We start from the raw sequence: 19,013 nt of genomic DNA, 5'->3' as shown, positions 1-19,013 counted from the left end.
CTGGCGATCAGCTGGCGAGATTTGAGATACTGGCATTCAAATTTTAACTAATACACGAACAAATGTGTGTTCTAAACAAATTAATTTATCTTGAGAATGAAAAATTAGGTAACATTGATATTAATATGTTGACACGATATCGACTTGCATTGGCTTGACTACTCCATCTATGACTCCATCCAGTTAGTTTTTTTTCTTTTTTTTGAACTTTTCTGCATGATGGTCACCACACGGTAGGGCAGTCGTGTTGTCAACCGGTGAGTTAGGAGTCTTCGTCATGTTAATTTTTGTAGTGCTGGGCTCAGTATACCGTGTATCAGGCTAAAGTACTGTCTGCGCCAAGGGACCATCAGAGAATAACTTTTGTAGGAGGGCTAGGACGGAAACAAACGGAGAGTACACTGCTGCTGAATACTGTATTAATGCTGCCTGCGTATTTTCCCCACAGAAACATGCGCTTTCCCCGTGCGTTCAGTTACTTTGGCTCTCTCCTTCCAGAGTGAAGTACCAACCCTTCAAGCTGTATGTAGTTGGTCACACCTAGCGAAAGCACAAACATTCACCGAGTTGAATCGTCAAAAGAGAAAGCTAAACTCTACCGACTGTTGGAAGCAGAATTTTGATTTAAGCCCGCAAAATTTCAAGTGACTAAAGCCAGCGAACGTAGTAATGAATGTGCACATTTCACAAGTCTAGTTCTGTGCCAAGACCGGAAACTGTATATGTACGATCGTCGACAGCGGATGATTATTATGCATTAGATTATAGCATTACATTGCTTAGGTGACTGTTGCTGAACTCCTCGTCAAAAGATATAGATCAAAGTAGTGTATAAAATTTCAGCTTCGTCAGCTTTAGACATCACAATTGTGCAGTTTAAAGAAATATTGTTCTTGATTGCGAAGTTGTAAAGGTAGGTTGGGTTAAGTAGGGCTAAACTGGAAAGGTTTGAAGCGGTACGTCTCCGGCTACTGCATTTCATGCTCAAATGCATTTCACTTATAGGAAAATGTAAATTTGCTTAAAGAAATAAATGAAAAGAATGTTAATGAGAAGGCCAGCAGGTCATTTTGTATGCTGTTGATCCTGGATTGAGATTACCATGAAGTGTGGAAACATGGGGTATATGTAAGGGCCCCGTTCGCCCGATTACATTCGTTTATCATCCATCATTAACAGCTAGTCGATTCCAGTGATAATGTGGGAAGAGCGCCGCTTGTGCCACTGACGACGGGCAGGAAGGAATAACATTGGAATAGAATGGCTGCATTATCCCGTCCCCTTGTGTCACTGCTTTTGTCATGGTGTTGCCTGCAGTAAACATTTACTTTTTAAAGTCAATTCTACTCTTTCCGCCTCATGGAGAGTGGCAGACGATGCTTTGACCATGATGTTGCCTGCATTAAACATTTCCTTTTTTAAAATTCATCATACAATCCCCACATCATGTGCATGCATGAGTGGCAGACTGTAACATAGTCCACGTTTTGCTGAACCAACCCTATATGTTACGAGTGCTTGGTAGCAATTCATTGTCAGTTTTGATAATACTTGGACCATGGCTATTTACTGGCATTGAAGGGACAGCAATGCACTGAGATACTTCTTTGTTAGTATGGACATGTGTTCAAAGTATTGGGGACGATTTTATGCAGTGACACATGTTTGCCATTGTTTTGTCTTCCTTCCCCTCTTGTATGCTTTAAAGGGAAGCTGAAGAGTCTGTCGAATTGAATAAGACGCTCATATACGAATGCAGGAACCTTATAAACCATGCAGGTAAAATATTGGGGGGGATTTTTCGCTTAGGAGTGACGTAATCGTCGGTTAAAATTGCGCTGTAGCTCCGCCCCCCGTCGAGCGCCGCGCGCTGCTGCTGACAATGCGAGCGGAGACCAGAAACCGCGCCGTAGTGACGTCAACACTGGTGTTCCGTTCCTTCGCAGTCTGCGCGACTGTGCCTGACCGTGCTTATTTCTGCGTGCGTGCCGTGCTAATCTGCTTTGCTCCACCCTACATTCCTTTTCTTGTATGTATGTAGAGTGGTAGTTGATGTGCGCAGCATCAATTGAATTTGTAGGCCAATCATGCCGGCGTTCTGTACAGCCTACGGTTGCACGAACACCAGCGGTCGCAACGATGTTCCAATGTTCCATTAGTTCCCGCAAGACAAGAAGCTTTTGTGATGAACGTAGCTTTAAAAGTGGGAGGCTGCTGTGAAGCGAAAGAACTTCAAGTGCTCAAGAACAACAGGGCTGTTCTCTAACCGCTTACGTGACGACGATTACTACCAGAGTATCAATAATGCGTGCTTTGGGCTCTCCTTCGTGTTTGCACGCTGAACGGAAGGTGCATGTTTATGTCCCACCGTAGACGCAGGTTTCATTGCCAAGTGCCGCGAATTTTCTATTCGCACGTGTGTTGTGAAACAGCCTGCATGCAGCTACCATAACGCTGTGCATGTGTTGGAAAGCCGGCTCACGCCAGGGTGCTGCGCTCCCCCTTCTCTCGCGCACATAGAGATACCGACCATCTCACATAGCCGACGGAATTCGCCGGTTACGAGTAGCGTGCGGATGACGGGCTGATGAAGGTTCTATACTACATGTGCTACAACAGCTGGTAAAGTTTTACCACGTTTAAACCGTCTGTGTGGATTGCCGACTGCTTTGGGGCAGCGCACAAATGCCGAAGATAGCTTCACCGCTTACATTCTACGAGGAGGCCTGCAGGATCATAACACTACAGTTGTCCACCCGGAAACGTACTCACTGGATCGCCGAGTGCAGCTTAGCAAAGAACATACTCGCCAAAGAACATTTCCAACACAAGGAGATGCTAACACTTCGCCTTCGTTCGTGATGCTGCTTGCACCAGCATTTTTTGCTTCTTGGAGAGGCCGGCTCTTCGCAATTGGCTCGTACATGTAGGGACAAGTACATGTATGTACAAGTATAAACCCCATACAAGTGATATTGCACACGACAGCGACAAGCGAGGCGATGGCTGTCGCATTCACTCGTCGCCTACAAGCCCAACTCCACGCGAGCGACGGCTTTGAGTGATGACTTCCTGGTATGAGGTATGAGGTATGGCAGCAATATACGCGCCGAAAGTAGCGTGACACGTGCTTTATCAATTTAAGTTGATGTATTTTACTGTAAAAAGGCGCATAAAATATTTCTGAAGGTCTTGCACTAGGTTCTTATTCTTGTACGTGTAAAATTCAATAGTTTGCTCATTCCATGGGACAAACAGTAGTATTTGAGTTATGAACTCCAGTTCTGGCTTCGCACTATTGGCTAGTCGCTCATAGCACTTCCGGGCAACAAGCGACGAGTTCTAGATTTCTAGAAACGAGCAATCAAGCGACAACACCGAGCGATCTGTTCAAGCGACGGCCTGTTTTGTCTCTCGAAGCCGTCGCCGTCGCGCGCAAAATCGCTCTCGTGGGGTTTGGTCTTAACGCCGAACTCCTTAGAGAAACGCAAGCCCTCGAAATTTTCCATGACGGTCTAAGCAAAATAGCACCAAACTACCTTGCACCATACTTTGTCTGTAGCGGCAGCAGTCGGTCCGGACGAACACCATTGTTGACGTCGCGAGGCGCCCGACCAATCACAGGCGGAAACGAGGCGCGCAAGCTGCCCTGAGTGTGCTGCTGCACTTTTTGTCGAAATAAAATCTGTTTGCGCTTTCTTTCGCTCAATTTCGATGCAATATTCGAATTCAGAGGGTTGAAAACCATGACGTACTGCTCTTCACTAATTTTTTCTGGAAAAGCTTTCAGCTTCCCTTTAATGTTTGTGCATGCTGAAGTGTCCTTTCTTTGTCTTTTTTAAAGTTGTAATCTTGCCTCAACCTTATTGAATTCTCTAGTTTCTGGAAACTTGGTAGAAAAGAATGGAGGCTTAAGTAATACCATTCAACAGCCAGCACATTTTTAAACTATTATGTGTTACAACCCCATCAAAATTGGTTCAGTGGACGCTGAACCAACTTAATTTGCCCTTCTGATGTATTTAGAATGGTGCTCACTAAGTCATTCTATTACGAAGTCGCACCTGCAGCTGAGCGCACCATATGCAAGACCTGACTTCATTACCCTGTGAAAAAAAAAATTAGGATTAGTGTTTAAATGTTTTTCCATTAATTTGCTCGGCATTTATAAATAAATTTTATGTTGTAAGGTTAAGGGTTGCTAGCAGGTCGTCATTTAGTATGGGCAATGTTTATGCATTGTACATGCAGTATTACAAGGCTTACTCTGTGTTGCCCCAGTACTGTGCTCAGTGATTGAAACACAGTACTCGGAGTGTGTGGCTGTCGGCACATTTTGTGCCACTTGTGTGTGCTGATCTGGTGCCTTTTTGTATCGCATGAAAGCGAGAGATTTTGTGATGCATTGTGACTGCATACAGCCCCTCAGCGATCTCCCAGGGCTTGCTGGTGGTGCAAGAAGTGCCGGCTGCCATGTCGTCAGAGTATTGCATTTCAATTGCTGAACACTGTACTTGCTGTGTATGGACATTCGTTGGTCTTATGTTTTATTAAAAGCCCCCTGGAAAAGACCTATCAAGAAAGGGGTCAGGCAGGAGACTTAATTTCTTCAATGCTATTAACTGCAGGCTTAGAAGAAATATTCAAGCCATTAGTCTGGGAAGGATTAGGAGTGAGGATCAATGACGAATATCTAAACAACCTTCAGTTTGTAGATGACATGATGCTGTTCAGCAACACTGGGGATGAATAATAAACGATTGAGGACCTTAACCGAGAAAATATAAGAGTAGGGTTGAAGATTAATACGCAGAAGACAAAGGTAACATTCTATAGCCTGGCAAGGGAACAATAATTCATTATTGCCAGCCAGCCTCTAGAGTTTGTGAAGGAGCCCGCTGTGGTTGCTTAGTGGCTGTAGTGTCGGGCTGCTAAGCACGAGGTCGTGGGATCGAATCCCGGCCACGGCGGCCATATTTTGATGGGAGCGAAATGCGAAAACACCCGTGTACTTAGATTTAGGTGCACGTTAAAGAACCCCAGGTGGTCAAAATTTCTGGAGTCCCCCACGACAGTGTGACTCATAATCAGATCGTGGTTTTGGCATGTAAAACCCCATAATTTAATTTAGTCTGTAAAGGAGTATGTTTATCTGGGTCGCTTACGCACAGGGGACCCCGATCATGAGAAGGAAATTTACAGAAGTATAAAAATGGGGTGGAGTGCATATGGCAGGTATGACCAAATGCATACTGGGAACTTACGACTGTCGTCGAAAAAGAAAGTGTACAGTCAATGCGTTCTACTGGTGTTAACATATGGAGCAGAAACTTGGAGATTAACGAAGAAGCTTGAGAACAAGGCCTGTGCGAAGAGGGGTGTAAAGAAAGATGTCAGGCGTAATGTTAAGAGACAGGAAAAGAGTGGTGTGGATCAGAGAGCAAAAGGGGATAGCTGGTATTCTAGTTGTCATAAAGAGAAGAAAATTGAGTTGGGCAGGCCATGTAATGTGTCAGGCAGATAACTAGTGGACTACTAGAGTTACAGAATGGTTTCCAAGAAAAGGGAAGCACAGTCGTGGGTGGCAGGAAATTAGGTGGGGCAATGAAATGAGAAAATTTGCAGGCGCAAGTTGGAATCAGCTAGCACAAGACAGGGCTAATTGGAGATCGCCTTCATCCTGCAGTGGATAAAGATAGGCTGATGATGATGATGATGAAGAAAAGGGTAAGACGGTAGAGGACAAGAGCGGCAGCCAGTGCCAAAGCCACTCTGGTTGTATGGGCAGTGCAACTACCATGCTCCGTGGTGTTGACTGGTGCTGAATTCTGTGGAGCTATCAGGTGGAATGGTCGTAGGGTTGGTGTGGCTAAGCCCTTGATATCACAGTTAATAGCTAGCAGTGGTTTCAACAAGTACACATACTGCATGTGACCCTAACCTACAGTGCTTTGAAGATAATGCACTTACTGTTTGTATGTGTGGTGCAGTGTTTTGGTAGTGCCACAGGACCAAATTTCAGTTAAAGGAGTGCAGACACCAAATTCTCCAGGGATCATTTTTACTCTTGGGTAATATACAGCATCTAGGGGATAATAATAGTGACCAGCATATGCATGATCGTGTCCCCAGTAATTTAATACAAAATGATTTCTTTGCACAATTATGAATTTTGAAATTCCTGCCAGTAGGGGTGGAGATAACCTTTGAGTAACATAAATCTTAAGTACCCGATGTCACGGAGTTCACATGAACCACCAAAGTGCTGATGACTATGTTCTCACCCATCGTCTGCTCAAATTTCACACGTGTCCATGTTCGTTGGTGCCGGAGCTAGGTGGTACATGCACGTTTGTGTCTCCTGGCCATGTGCAGCCTCTCTGAAGATGCGTTGCCTCTAGGGTCTTTAATGTCACGCTATGTTGCTCTCAAAATGATGTTTTCATGATGGCTATTGCCATGAGTCTGAAGAAGGGAGCCACATTTCATTTATAGACCGTAAAATTGAAATAAATAACCTTTTAGCAGTCTGCTGTCAGTCATACTTCGTGAAAGCGTTCCTTGTAAGCATACAAAGCTTATGCTATAGTCACTTAACCTCTATATTTGGTATCTACACACCTTTAACACTGTCCACACTACCTACCTGTGCTGAGACTTTTCATTTGTAACTGAGGAGCAACTGCAATAATTTCTCAGGTGTATGATATGCATTTACTAATTACCATTGATTTTCTGTAGTTGGTTGAAATTAGAACTGCTACAGTGTATTGTGAGCAAAGGTGCTGAGAATTTCGAAATGGCATGCTGTATGAGGGACGCTGCAATTCTTTCACACGAAGCAAGGCCACCCTGAAGAGGCATGGTCATATTTTACCTGCAATGGAGCAGGGTTATGGGGGGGTGGGTGAGGTATTCTGTAAGTGTCTATCTAGTGAACATGTCCATTTCGTCTGCTGCTGAAGTTCTAATAGGCTGGCCTGGGGTATGCATCAAAAGGAGACAGGCGCGCCCAGCAAATCAGCACTTTCTCAGCAGACAAAATGAACATGTCCACTAGGTGAACACTTGCAGAATAACCCCCCTCTATCATGACCAGGAATTCGCAGTGACTGCAGCAGAGTTCCTTGTTACTGTACCACAGCTTTGATGGGCTGCAAGAGGGGGAGAAAATGTTAACTGGAAGTGAACAGGCTATGTTTTGTTTTATTACTGTTAATGGGCCTTTGATGTCTTTGAAGAAAATTTAGAAGCCAGTAATACATCATCGAATCTCCTTAAAAACTTATTTGCAGATTTGATGGTGCAAATGTCACACATTTAGATCATAGTGTTGTTATTTGTCTAATGGGAGCAAAATGCAGGAACATCCATGTACTTAGACTTAGGTGCATGTTAAAGAACCTCAGGTGGTCTGAATTATTCCGGAGTCCCTCACCACAGTGTGCCTCATAATCAAATTGTGGTTTTGGCACAGAAAACCCCACAATTTAATTTTTTTATTTGTCTAATTACGGAGTGGCAGTTGTAAAATTTGCACTGTTGTTACTTGGGCTGACTCTTGATGCTATTCTACTATAATTCTTATTTATAGTTTTTTTACTGACTAGGTCTATGAGGTAGTTATCGTAAATTCCTTTTTTGGCTTGCTTATTCATGATTACCTTCCTCATATTAAGCAAGAATGTCGTTTTCTGACTGCTTTGCTTTAATGGAGTTGTAATTCATATGGAGGTTGTAGCTTTTAATAGATTGCATGTTGTTTTCATATTCAGTTAGTGATGTAGTATTGAGTGCAGAGCTTAATGTTACAGCTGCATGCTGGGCAGTGCTAGCACAGGAATGTTACACATAAATGAAAGGAGACAAATATATAGGTCAAAGCTGTTGGTGTTCTTTTTTTCCTGTTATTTGCTTTTGGACAGTTTTTGACAGTTTCTTTATATTCATCTACACCTTTTTCACTGGAAAGCCTTTGGTCTGTAGCTTTCATAAAATAATTTTTATTTTGTGGAAAAAGTGTGAAAATGTTTTTTTTTTAAAGGAATATGAAGCACCCAAACAGTGCTGACAATTCATTGAATGACGAAGACATTGAGGGTGTCAAGGGCTTAAAACGAATGCGCTTGGGAGAGATGGATCAACCTTACAGCGTAAGACTGAGTTCACATTATTATTGCTTGTAGAGGTAAGGTTCCTGCGCTCTCTAAGGTAGCATCGTTACCCATTTTTCTTCTCCTTCCCTTCTACAGTGTCCTCTTTACCTTTAACTATTATTGGTCACCATCACAAAGAAGGCTCAGAATTGGGCCAAATAATTTTTGTTGTCTCTCTTAATGCCATTTAACCTGTTTTTTGCCTTCTTGAAAAATGAGGATAAGAAAAGAAAAACTTTGAGGTACCAAAAAAGTTGGGAATACAGTGGCAACATGAAAGAATGTTGTTACCTTGTGAGCGTGCTGGTACCTTATGTAGACACTCCATTGTCTGTAGGTCTCGCTGTGCATGCTTATGAAGCACTTCAGGCACCATGACATTATTGTCCATTGATTACTTTAATAGCAGCAGGATTCCTCAATGACAGAGGACACATGAAAACACTTATGTTGTCTCGGATACAAAAAGTTTCAGCTGCTTGCAAGAATAGGCATATGGCTAATTTTGTACATTTACTTGGAACAGCATCAACTGTATGGGAAGAAACTTGTGTTTTTTTAGAATGTACTCATGACTGGAGAGGCCCAGATATGATGTGCAACTCAATATACACAGCCTAGCTTTTCTGTAGTTCCTGAAATGTACTTTTGTTTCCTCTTCCTGTGGCAGAATTTCTTCTGGTGCCTACAGGTCAAAAACAATTTGTTTTGTCAGGTACCATGGTTAACAGTGGAACTTGCCTACCTTGTCTGGAAATGATCGTGATTGATTGCTGTGTGAATGGCGCATCATAAAATGTGACATAGTGATCCTTTGTTCTTTGTTAATTTCTTTTTCTACACATGTTGGAAACACTGTATTGTGGTGAGATGCTAAAGGATTACTCGAATCGTTAAGCTTGGGCAGATCTCCATTGCATGTCTCAATCACAATAGAAGCACATTGTTTTCGGTTCAATACCATTGACACCCATCGCCCACTTCTAGTGGGATATTAAAATAACTAAAAATAAGGCCATCAAATGTGCAATGTCTTGTAGAGTAGCAGTAACCTTTTTCCCCATCTGTCGCAACTGTTGCTGCGTGCCCTGCAGGAAGCAGAAAGAATATTTTCAGCACAGGTAATAAACACTTTGGTGACGCTAAAGAAATATTGAGGTGTTGCCATGGAAGCCATGTCTGCACCTTGGCTATGATGTCACCAAATTTGAACATTTCTCAGGTGTAATTATCAACTCCACGTTTCCCTGTCACTCCGTTCCTCTGCCTCCGCATTTATGTCCCAGTGACTTTGGTCGTAAATACTCGTTGGGTTTGCTTGTGCTTCACACATAATTTCTGTGGACTAGTGGGCAGCTCTCTGAAAACAAGACGAAATTAGTGGCATGGTTCGATTGAAAATGGTGCAAAACAGGGTGAAATATTTACTCGAAAGAATGCTTTTAAAATGTTTTATTGATTCAATAAAAGGTACACATTTTTTTGAAGAAGTGTGAGACTGATTGAAACATTGAAGGAAAACAGTGAAATACTGGTAATGACATTTGGGCTGTGCTTCTCATTTCTGAACCACAAGCATTATTGGCCAAGTTTAATGGCCTGTGGCGGTGAGGTGGTAATCTAGGTCCTTTACTTTCAGGGATACAACTACTTTTGCCAGAATTCATGTTTACAGGTGACAGGATTCCTGGCACATTGCCAAGTATGCGGTCTTAGCACAGTGTCAGAAAGGCTGTTGCCCATAGACACTGACAGATCCAGTGCTAGTCATGCTAAATCTTGAGAAAGTGAAGGACCGAGATGCCAGGAATAGGCATGAAATTATTGTCTTATGGATTAATATATCTTCAGCACCAGTAAACCACATAAACAGTGACAAGCAACAGGATAATTTTATAAGCTAATTGGTGAAAATGACAAGCCCATATCCACTCATAAGGGAAACAGGTCACCTCATTTCTCATTGTGCCACTGTCTTGTACACCTGGCCTTTCAACTGAGCTAACATCTTGTTGCATAGAATCTTGTAAAACAATTCTCTTTTCTCCATTGTGCTTAGATTCTGCTGATTACTTCTCTTTCAAAGTTCTCACCTACGTCCGTAATTTGGCCAAGTACTTGCAAAGAGTTGTCCTCGGGATTTGTGTGTTGTCCAGCTTGAAGTCTTTCAAATGTCATATACATTATGGCTGGCCAGGTGCTTCGTTTCGTCTGTGTGAAGACTTTTTAATGGTGATAGTCATTATACTGATCACAAAATGGGCCTTCACATGATGTGCTCATTTAGTTGGCTGGTTAGTCAGTTTGTATAATAATGAAAAGTTTGCCAGCAGGCTGGTTGGTGTGACATAATTTAAGGCTGTGCTCTAAAGTTACAAGAAAGCGAAAAATCATAAGAAGCCAACAAACACTGACACCAAGAACAACATAGGGGAAATTACTTGTGCTTAATAAATGAAATAAACGATAAATTAATGGAAATGAAAGTGGCTGAAAAACAACTTGCTGCAGCTGGGGAACGATCCCACAACTTTCGCTTGGGGGATCGTTCCCCACCTGCAGCAAGTTCTTTCATCCACTTTCATTTCCATTAGTTTATCGTTTCTTTGTTTCATTTAAGCACAAGTAATTTCCCCTATGTTGTTCTTGGTGTCAGTGTTTGTTGGCTTCTTATGATTATGACTAATCAAAATCGGGTCCCTCGGTTAACCCACTTTCTTTTCGTTTAAGAAAGGGAAGAAGCGTTTTATAGTTTTATTTAATTATATAATTGTTCATGCCTACTTTATAATCAACTGTATGCATTTATTCTTCTACCAATTTTTCATTTCTTTGCTTTCATTGCCTTTATACCATATATCAATGTGATTATTCTCTTGTTGGTCATTTGTGCAATGGCCTGTTGACTGGAGCTTCACTTGTGAATAACAGTATCTGCATCGAAGGATAGAAGTCATCTTCACGTTTTGGCGTTTTTTGTCTTTCATCTCCACTAAAGAAGTAGAAGAGAACATCTGGTGTTTGATAAAGTGCTGGAAGCCAGCTTTTATAGTCATGCTCAATTTGATTAGTGAGTTTCCTATCTGCACATTCTATCTGTATGATCTGCATGTGATGTGCTTGTTAGTCCTGCATTCTAAACATAGCCTAATTCTTTGTTGCAGTGTCGTATGGCTTGGTGATTTTTTTTGGAAATGTCTAAGATGTTTGTTTACTTAAAAATATATATCTGTAGGCTTTACTACAGTCCTTCAAGGAAAGCATCTTTGCAAGACTTGAAACATTGGAAGGTCGCTTGGATGCTTTAACCGATCAGTGCCAAACACTAGAAGACAAAATTGAAGTGCTTTCAACTGCTGTGAAAGAGCATGTGTCAGCAGCCTCCTCTGGTCTTGGCAGGTACGTCCGTTTATCCAGGTAAATGAAGCGAATTTTTAATCCCTAATTCTTTGAACTCTGGAGGGCACACATACACAATTTCACTAATGCTTTTTCTTGCCTTTTCAGCTCGGGAGGTAATGCAGTTTATCACTTTTATTGAACCATAACTGGCATGGAGCTTAATGTTAATCTACTGTAGGTTCTTCTGCTATTGTCTCCTTGGATGAAGAACCGGTAGCAGCTTTTGCTGCAGGGTCGAGTGTGACCCTCATAACTCTCAACACAGAAGGTAATTATTATTGTTTTTTTATTGGTGAGACCTGTGGCTGTTGTAATAATGCTTCCATGCTACTTTAACAATTTTTCTTATAGAGTGGAAGTGTCGGCAGCATCAGCATGCAAGGAGGAAAGAGTAATGTTATAGTTCTCTTTAAATCCATGTTGGCTATGTTATGCTGTAATTTACAGCTCCGTTTTATAGCAGTAAAGTGTTGTAAGACAAGACCTTCTTATTCTGGGTATCTTAATTTTCACAAATTTCATGTTTGAAAGTTTCATGAAGCCTGCGAAGTTTAGTAGCTGCAACTTTATGCGATGTGCATGTCTTGAGGAATATTTGTGCTGAGAGGAGTTTTACAGTATCTTAATATCTTTCATTACCTGTACAGTTCATGAATATTCTGCATAAAGTTGAAATTGAACACCTTAAAAGAGCTTTGAAACCAGTTGTGCTTAATGGGACTGACAACTGACCAAAATGTGTCATAAGTTTTTGGCAGAAATGAAAACAAGATATACTTTATATTGATAAAATCAAACAGCATATTAGCAGTTAAAAGAGGCATTTAAATTTTGAATCAGTACAGTAAGTTGCATAAAACTGCATGCCACAACACTCTACTGCGGAACTCATGATGGTAGGGCTGGAGCCATACCATGTGATGGCAAATTGGTGTGCGAAAGTTAGCAGGGATTAAGTGTACTGTGATTGATGTTTAAAAATGTTTTCATTATATCTTTATATGCATTTGCACACTTATGAATGAATATTATGAAGTAAAGAATGTTCACACCTACAAATAGCATGCTGTCATTGTGGCAACGAGTGGAACGGCAGAACAGTGGCTTCCATTGGCGTCCATGATTGCCTGGTGGTGTGCTTCAGTGATGTATGCATGGGTGTTTGCAGTGGTGTTCTGTAGTCTCCCTGTGAGATACGAATGCCTTGGTCTCATTGTGCTGTAAAGGCTACATGCATAAAGGGGTGTTGGTGCTGCCAGGTGAACACTGCTGACGGAGTAATACTTGTTGGCGGGCTAGTTGGTGCATGTTTCCAGAAGAGGGTTATAGCGCCGAAAAAATACAACACACAGCAAGCGAGACGGGACAGGCACATCCCGTCTACTTTATATCGCGCTTGTCCCGTCTCGCTTGCTGTGTGTTGTGTTTTTTCAGCGCTATAACCCTCTTCTGGAAACTGCTGACGGAACTTGGTAATGACCGGATCATGAAAAAACATGTATAATATCACAGAAATTCAGCAATTCTGGGGACAGCGTGACAACATGATGGTCGCCTTGATAAATAAAAAAATAAATTTCTAAGGGCTGAGGCCGCACTTATTGGCTCCTCTCCCATGCCAGCATATGATTGCTAACATGCTTACCTGTCAATGTTTTGAGCATAGTGAATGACTGCAGATAGTAAAATTCCTATGAAAGATGTATAAAAGGATGGCCTCGATGATCATTTCCATGTGCACCAGTCAGCATGCTCAGAAGTTGATCTTCAGTGATGCGTTGAGCTGCCATGTCACAGGTGGGAGGGCTGTACGATGCGTCTCCTCAGTATGTGTGAAGAATGATGGTTTAATAGACACCATGCGATACCAACTAGCTCCATCTTTACTCTTGCTGATGTGCAGCAGTGTTTTAATGTCATGTTACTGTCTAATGAGAATATTTTTTATTTTATTCTTGTCATTATGATCCTCCATCCCTTTTTTTTACTGTTTTCCCCTTCCCCAATGCAGAGTCGCATGTTAGATCACTCAAGTTCAGTCTGACCTCTCTGCCTTTCCATAACTAAATTCTACTTCTACTACTATTTTGCAGAGGGGTTGTTTTCTCACAGTTTTTGCAGAAAGCAATAAAAATTATTGTTTTTTTGCAGAATATCTTTTTTTTTTCAAGTAGTTACTACAGCGAGATTTTTAAGTGTATGTCTAAATTTTGTTTTAATTCAAAGCTTATGAGCGCTAGAACTCAGTACTCAACTTCTGGTTAATTTTCATGATAAAGCCATTTCTTCACCAGTATTATTATGCACTATGGTAATGTCACCAAGGCAAGCAGCGAGATTAATTTGTAATTTTTCTTTCCTCTTCTATAGTCTGTTGCAAGTCCAAGAAGCTAGAAGTTATGTACAATATCTAGGAGGTAGCAGATAAGTGATGATGATTAGCTGACTTCTGACAGATGGGCATTTTATGATATGGCAATGGCTTGTCTAATGAATGTGTTTCCTTTGAGGAGTATTTCCTACTTTATTTTTCATGTTTCAGAGATTATATTGTCATCTTTTTGAGGCTGCTTTCCTTTGCTGCATGAGTTAAGTTGTAGGAAATGGGCATACATCATCCTGATTATCACTGCATCACATTCTCAGACTGATAGAATGCATTGTCATATGATCACATTGTTGACTTGTAGTAGCTTTTCTGAGAAACTTGTCAAGTGGGTTAAAGTGATCTTGTGTCTGGAAGTGCAATGACATGTGAGGGTTAGTATGCATAATGCAGTAATAGTTACAAACGTTATGAAGGAAAGTCCTTACTTGCATCTGATTTTCACTTTATCTTATTCATGTCAGCTTATGTATGTTCCACGTGAGCATGCGTATGATAGTGCAGAAACACTTGGTTTAAAGGGGGCTTGACCGAGTGCCCTTCTTCTTACTTCAGTCCTTAGCCCACATGTGAGCATAACTATGACTGCCATTGATATCTGCCTGAAGGCTTAAACTTTTATTCTTATGTTTATTAACTAAATGAGCTCTTTGTCTTTTAGTAGAAAGAGTTTTGTTTATCTTAATTTAGAGACATTAGTAGAAGAATTGCTGGTAAGGAATTGATTAATTAAAAGAGAGCACCTACTTTACCAATATTAGTTTCCAGTACAGCAAAGGACCCTTAGTGTAAGCATGGAGAACTCGCACATGGTAGTATCCAACATTAGTAATAAGCGATGTCTCACTGCCAGGTGATGTCCTATCAGATTTATTTATCTCTGTAACACATGGCTGTATGTTTGGCCAGAGATGCAACTGTATTTAGGATTTTGCGCTTGCCTGTGCATATTTTATTTCTCCTAATTCCTGGTACTTGTGTTTTGTGGTTGTTGCAGCGGATTATCCACATGGTTCGTGGCTTGGGGATGAGAACAATCCAGAGATGAGAGTGCGCTGCCCTATCAATCCAACCACATTGTTCCACATCAACAACACCTGCAGTACACCTGAGAAGATGGCCCTGACCTTGCTTGACCACCTCTTTGACAGAGAGACACAGGCTCGCTCCAACATTTCAGGCTCAGGCAAACACAAGAAGCAGCAGTTGGATCCATTGATGATCTATGGAATTCGATGTGAGTTGCTGCTCCTAAACATTGGTTTGATATTGTTGTCTGTTGTCATGCTTCTCTGTTCTAAGTGTACGTACTATGCTCACAGGCTGGTTTGTATTTACTATGACATTAGTCTCAATGAAATGACAAAAAGCTCTGCTGCAGTTAATTGTCATTAATGATGCACTTTAGGGTTTCTCTTGTTAAGTGGCTCATGCTGATTTGTATGAATGTGTCTTTCAGATTAGTAATGTTATTTCTCTGTCTCATTATGTAATTATGTACTATCAGCATAAATCCAAATTAGAATGATTCCGAAACCACTGCAATGTGTTTTTCCATTTCCAGGTTTACCTGCAATTGTAACCGTGACATAATTTGGTCTGCAAAATGTACACGTGGTACTACAGATACAGAGCTATTACGTGTCGCATTTCCATGGGTGTTCTGATCGGTTATTTCCTGTTCAAGTTTCAATTTATTCTGATGATACATATTGCGTTCTTGTAAAATGCCTTTAATTGCATTTTAGAACGCTGCAAGGCTGGCTGCGTGGTCACAAACTCAGAGTCCTTGGTTGTGCACTTCGCTCTCTTCATTTTCTGTCGCTCATCCAAATGCTGATATATAATACTTCCCCCCTCTAGTGAACCCTTAACACATCTCACTCAATTTTATGTTGACATGTTCAAATGCCTAGTCGCTCTGGTGCCTTCAGAACATGACCATAACGACTGCGTGGTATATAGTCTGGAATGGATTGTGACTGTTCTGGTTGCTGTGTTCTTTCAGGCGTCCCTGCTTCAGTGGGCAAATCTGGGTAGGCTTTAAGAGACTAGTCAAAAGTCGTGGGTGCATCTTCTGTCAAACGCTCAGCACCTGAACTGAGTAGGGGTCTTTTAGTACTGAAATGGTTGTCTTTGATTGATTCATTTCCTAGACAAGAATAATGGGGTGATTCCTGAACTGCGTTTCCAATCAGCATATGGTATCTTCTTTTTATATGATCCAAGTGATGCCTGTGCCACCTGCCATCTTGGGTCATTGTTGCAAACAACCTGTTGCCGCAATCTTCAACTACTGCAGTGGTGTTGTTCAGCAAATTCTTTATCCACACCTTCTCGCCTGGCACATAATCTTTTCTCATGTCATCCACCCTCCCCTTTTTGGTGTCTTTCCGGAGATGCAGCGCATCCAGTTGAGACGGAAGCAGCCTACCAAGCATTAATTGTGTAGGCGTTTTCTGTGTTGTGGTGTGTGGTGTCGTATGCTGCTTAAATAAGAACCGTTACAGCTGGCAGGGGAGGCTCTTTGTTTCTGCAACCGTGCGCTCCACTTGTCCATTTGTAGCCTGGTGGTATGGAGCTGATGTTACGTGTTTGATCATGTTCAATTTGAAGTAAGCGTCGCATTTCCTAGGAAACGAATGCTGTACCATTATCAGAAACTATCACTTGTGGAATGCCAAAAGTGGCGAACAGTGATCGGAGCACATCCGTAGCTGCAGAAGTAGACTGTGATTACACGTCTTACTTCTAGACACTTGAAGAAGGCATCCACTACGATTAAAAAGCTCTAGTTGTTCACCGGCCTTGCAAAATCCACATGAACGTTCCCCATGGTTCACTTGGACAGGGCCATTCCGGCATTGCAACTGCTGGAGAAAGACTGCTGTGTATCTAACATGTCTCACATGACCGCACCTTGGTCTCGATGTTGGCATCCAATTCAGTCCTCCGCAGGTGACTGTGAACGAAGCGCTTCATCATAGTCATTTTTGGGTGGTTAGAGTGAAGGAGAGTCAAAACTTCCTGTCTAGCCTATGTAGGAATCGCAACCCATGTGCCCCATAATATGCAACCACAGCATGTGGAAAGTTCTTGCACCCAACTCTTGTAGTGTTGGAAGCTTATACCTTGCCATGACGCTGTTGATCATGTTTGTAGCCCCTTGTAAACTTGAGAAAGCATTGAGTCTTCCACTGTCAGCCTTGCTATCTCCTCGGCAGTCAATGAAGGTTTGTGCAAACCTTCAGTCATCAACACGTCACCTGGTACCGCTAATTCATCAACATCTTAAGCAAGAGGAAGTTGACTGAGAGCATTTGCATTCTGATCTCTTTCCCCTTCTCAGTACAACAACTCGTAGTCATAGGTGCTCAAAATCATGCACCAACGAAGCGTTCACAGTGATAACATTTGCTGAATTTGCCTCCTAGGGCACATTATTCCAAGTAGTGGCTTATGGTCAGTCACTATCAGTACATGCCGACCAGAAATATACTGATGAAAATATGTGATGGTAAACACAATTGCAAGCCCCTCTCTGGCAAGTTGGGGTTAGTTTCTCTCATATTTGCCGAGTGTTTTTTACACAGATTCTACTGGTATTTCATGCCCGTTTCTGTTCAACCGCGTAAGAACTGCTCCTAACCCGTAAGGTGAAGCATCACAGCTCAGCATCAATGGATGAGCGCCATTGTAATGCGCAAAAAACGTACACTCATGTAGTGCATCCTTAAGTTTGTTGAAAGCAGCTTTGTGCAGGGCTTCCCATCTCCACTTGGTTTCTCTGTCCAATAAACAATGAAGATGTTTGGCGATGGATGCTTTGTCTCAGAGGAACTGGCTTAAAAAATTATTCATAAGAATGATTATAGCTCCTGCTTGTTGGTTGGTTCTGGTGCACTTGTTATTGCTTCATCCTTTTCAGACATCAGCTCAATTCCCTTAGCGCTCACTTTGTAGCCCAGGGACTGCACTTTGTGTTCCTCAGATATGCATTTTTCCTTGTTTACTTTGAGACCTGCTTGTTGCAAATGCTGCAAAACTGCTTCCATTCGATCTAGATGCTCTTCATTCGATGCTCCCATGATGAGGATGTCATGTAAATAGGGTGCAAACACCGGGCAGTCCAGCAAGCAGAGTATCCATGAAACGTTGGAATATAGATGGTGAGGCTGAAACGCCGAATGGTAGATGCTTCACTGTGTACAAGCCTTTGTGTTGACATCCAGCATCTCTGAAGTGGCCTTGTCAATGTGTAGCTGTTGATAAGCCTGTGTCAAGTCAATCTTTGAAAAGATCTGTCCTCCTCGAAAAGTTGCAAGCAACTCTGCTGCCATTGGCTTAGGATGCGCCGTTGGCTTGATGCTTGTGTTTACTGTGCTCTTGTAATCCCTGCACAGTTGTAAGGATCCATTCTTTCTCAAAACGACCATTGCTGTCACCCACTGAGAGGGGGAGATTTGCTCGATTATGCCTTGAGCCTGAAGTTTGTTGAGTTCTCGACACTTGCCAGTGCTTTAAAAACTTGGGTGTCAAGTCTTCAGCAAGGTCAATGCGTACAGATGGCCTTGAATGTCCAGTGAGAGCTTCACTGAACACCACACAGAGCTTGGCTAATGTAGCGTCGATTGTTGTTCCCGTGAGATTGTTCAGTCCATGCAGTGTAAATTCAAGTTTTTTGCACCAATTTCTTTCTATCAAGCTGGCTCCAACTTCTCCAGCCACGAGTAATGGTACCTGTGCCTTGTTTAAGTAGAAAAAAACATTGATAAGCACGAAGCCGAGGATGTCCAAACATTCTCCTGATCACGTCTGTAGAGTGAGCTTGCATTCTCTTAATGCAGGGGTATCGTCAGTCCAGAAGCAAGTGAACATCACTTATTATAGAAAACGCTGTTCCGGAGGTCACTTCCATCTTGAGTGGCGGACCGGACAGCCATACTGTCACGATGAACCTAGCTGTGGTTTTCATCTCTAGACCCGTGTGAAAAACAGTAAAGAGGCCATCTTCCTGGTCCTCTAAAACTTCATCCTCCTCTAAACGATGGCTTCCTTGGTATGTCTGT

The 19,013-nt window shown here is 42.1% G+C and overlaps 1 protein-coding gene across 2 annotated transcripts in view; it reads left to right on the top strand.

Annotated features, from left to right (window-relative positions):
* Window positions 1-167: 167 nt before the first annotated feature.
* The window catches only part of LOC139054202 (protein BANP-like), a 46,555-nt gene continuing 27,709 nt past the window's right edge, over window positions 168-19,013 (top strand). Inside the window, exons 1-6 of one of the 2 annotated variants that reach the window (XM_070530877.1) lie at window positions 168-257; window positions 8,045-8,153; window positions 11,392-11,573; window positions 11,664-11,671; window positions 11,737-11,826; window positions 14,942-15,181. In XM_070530877.1, the coding sequence (XP_070386978.1) occupies window positions 8,049-8,153; window positions 11,392-11,573; window positions 11,664-11,671; window positions 11,737-11,826; window positions 14,942-15,181 (625 nt within the window). In that variant the 5' untranslated portion in view covers window positions 168-257; window positions 8,045-8,048. Of the gene's footprint in view, window positions 258-8,044; window positions 8,189-11,391; window positions 11,574-11,663; window positions 11,672-11,736; window positions 11,827-14,941; window positions 15,182-19,013 lie in introns of those variants that run through there. The other variant, XM_070530876.1, reaches the window with a different exon arrangement.

The sequence above is a fragment of the Dermacentor albipictus genome, chromosome 1 (genome assembly GCF_038994185.2).
Source record: "Dermacentor albipictus isolate Rhodes 1998 colony chromosome 1, USDA_Dalb.pri_finalv2, whole genome shotgun sequence".
NCBI lineage: Eukaryota > Metazoa > Arthropoda > Arachnida > Ixodida > Ixodidae > Dermacentor > Dermacentor albipictus.
The sequence above is the reverse complement of the archived record's forward strand: the minus strand, read 5'-3'. Positions and strand labels throughout refer to the sequence as shown.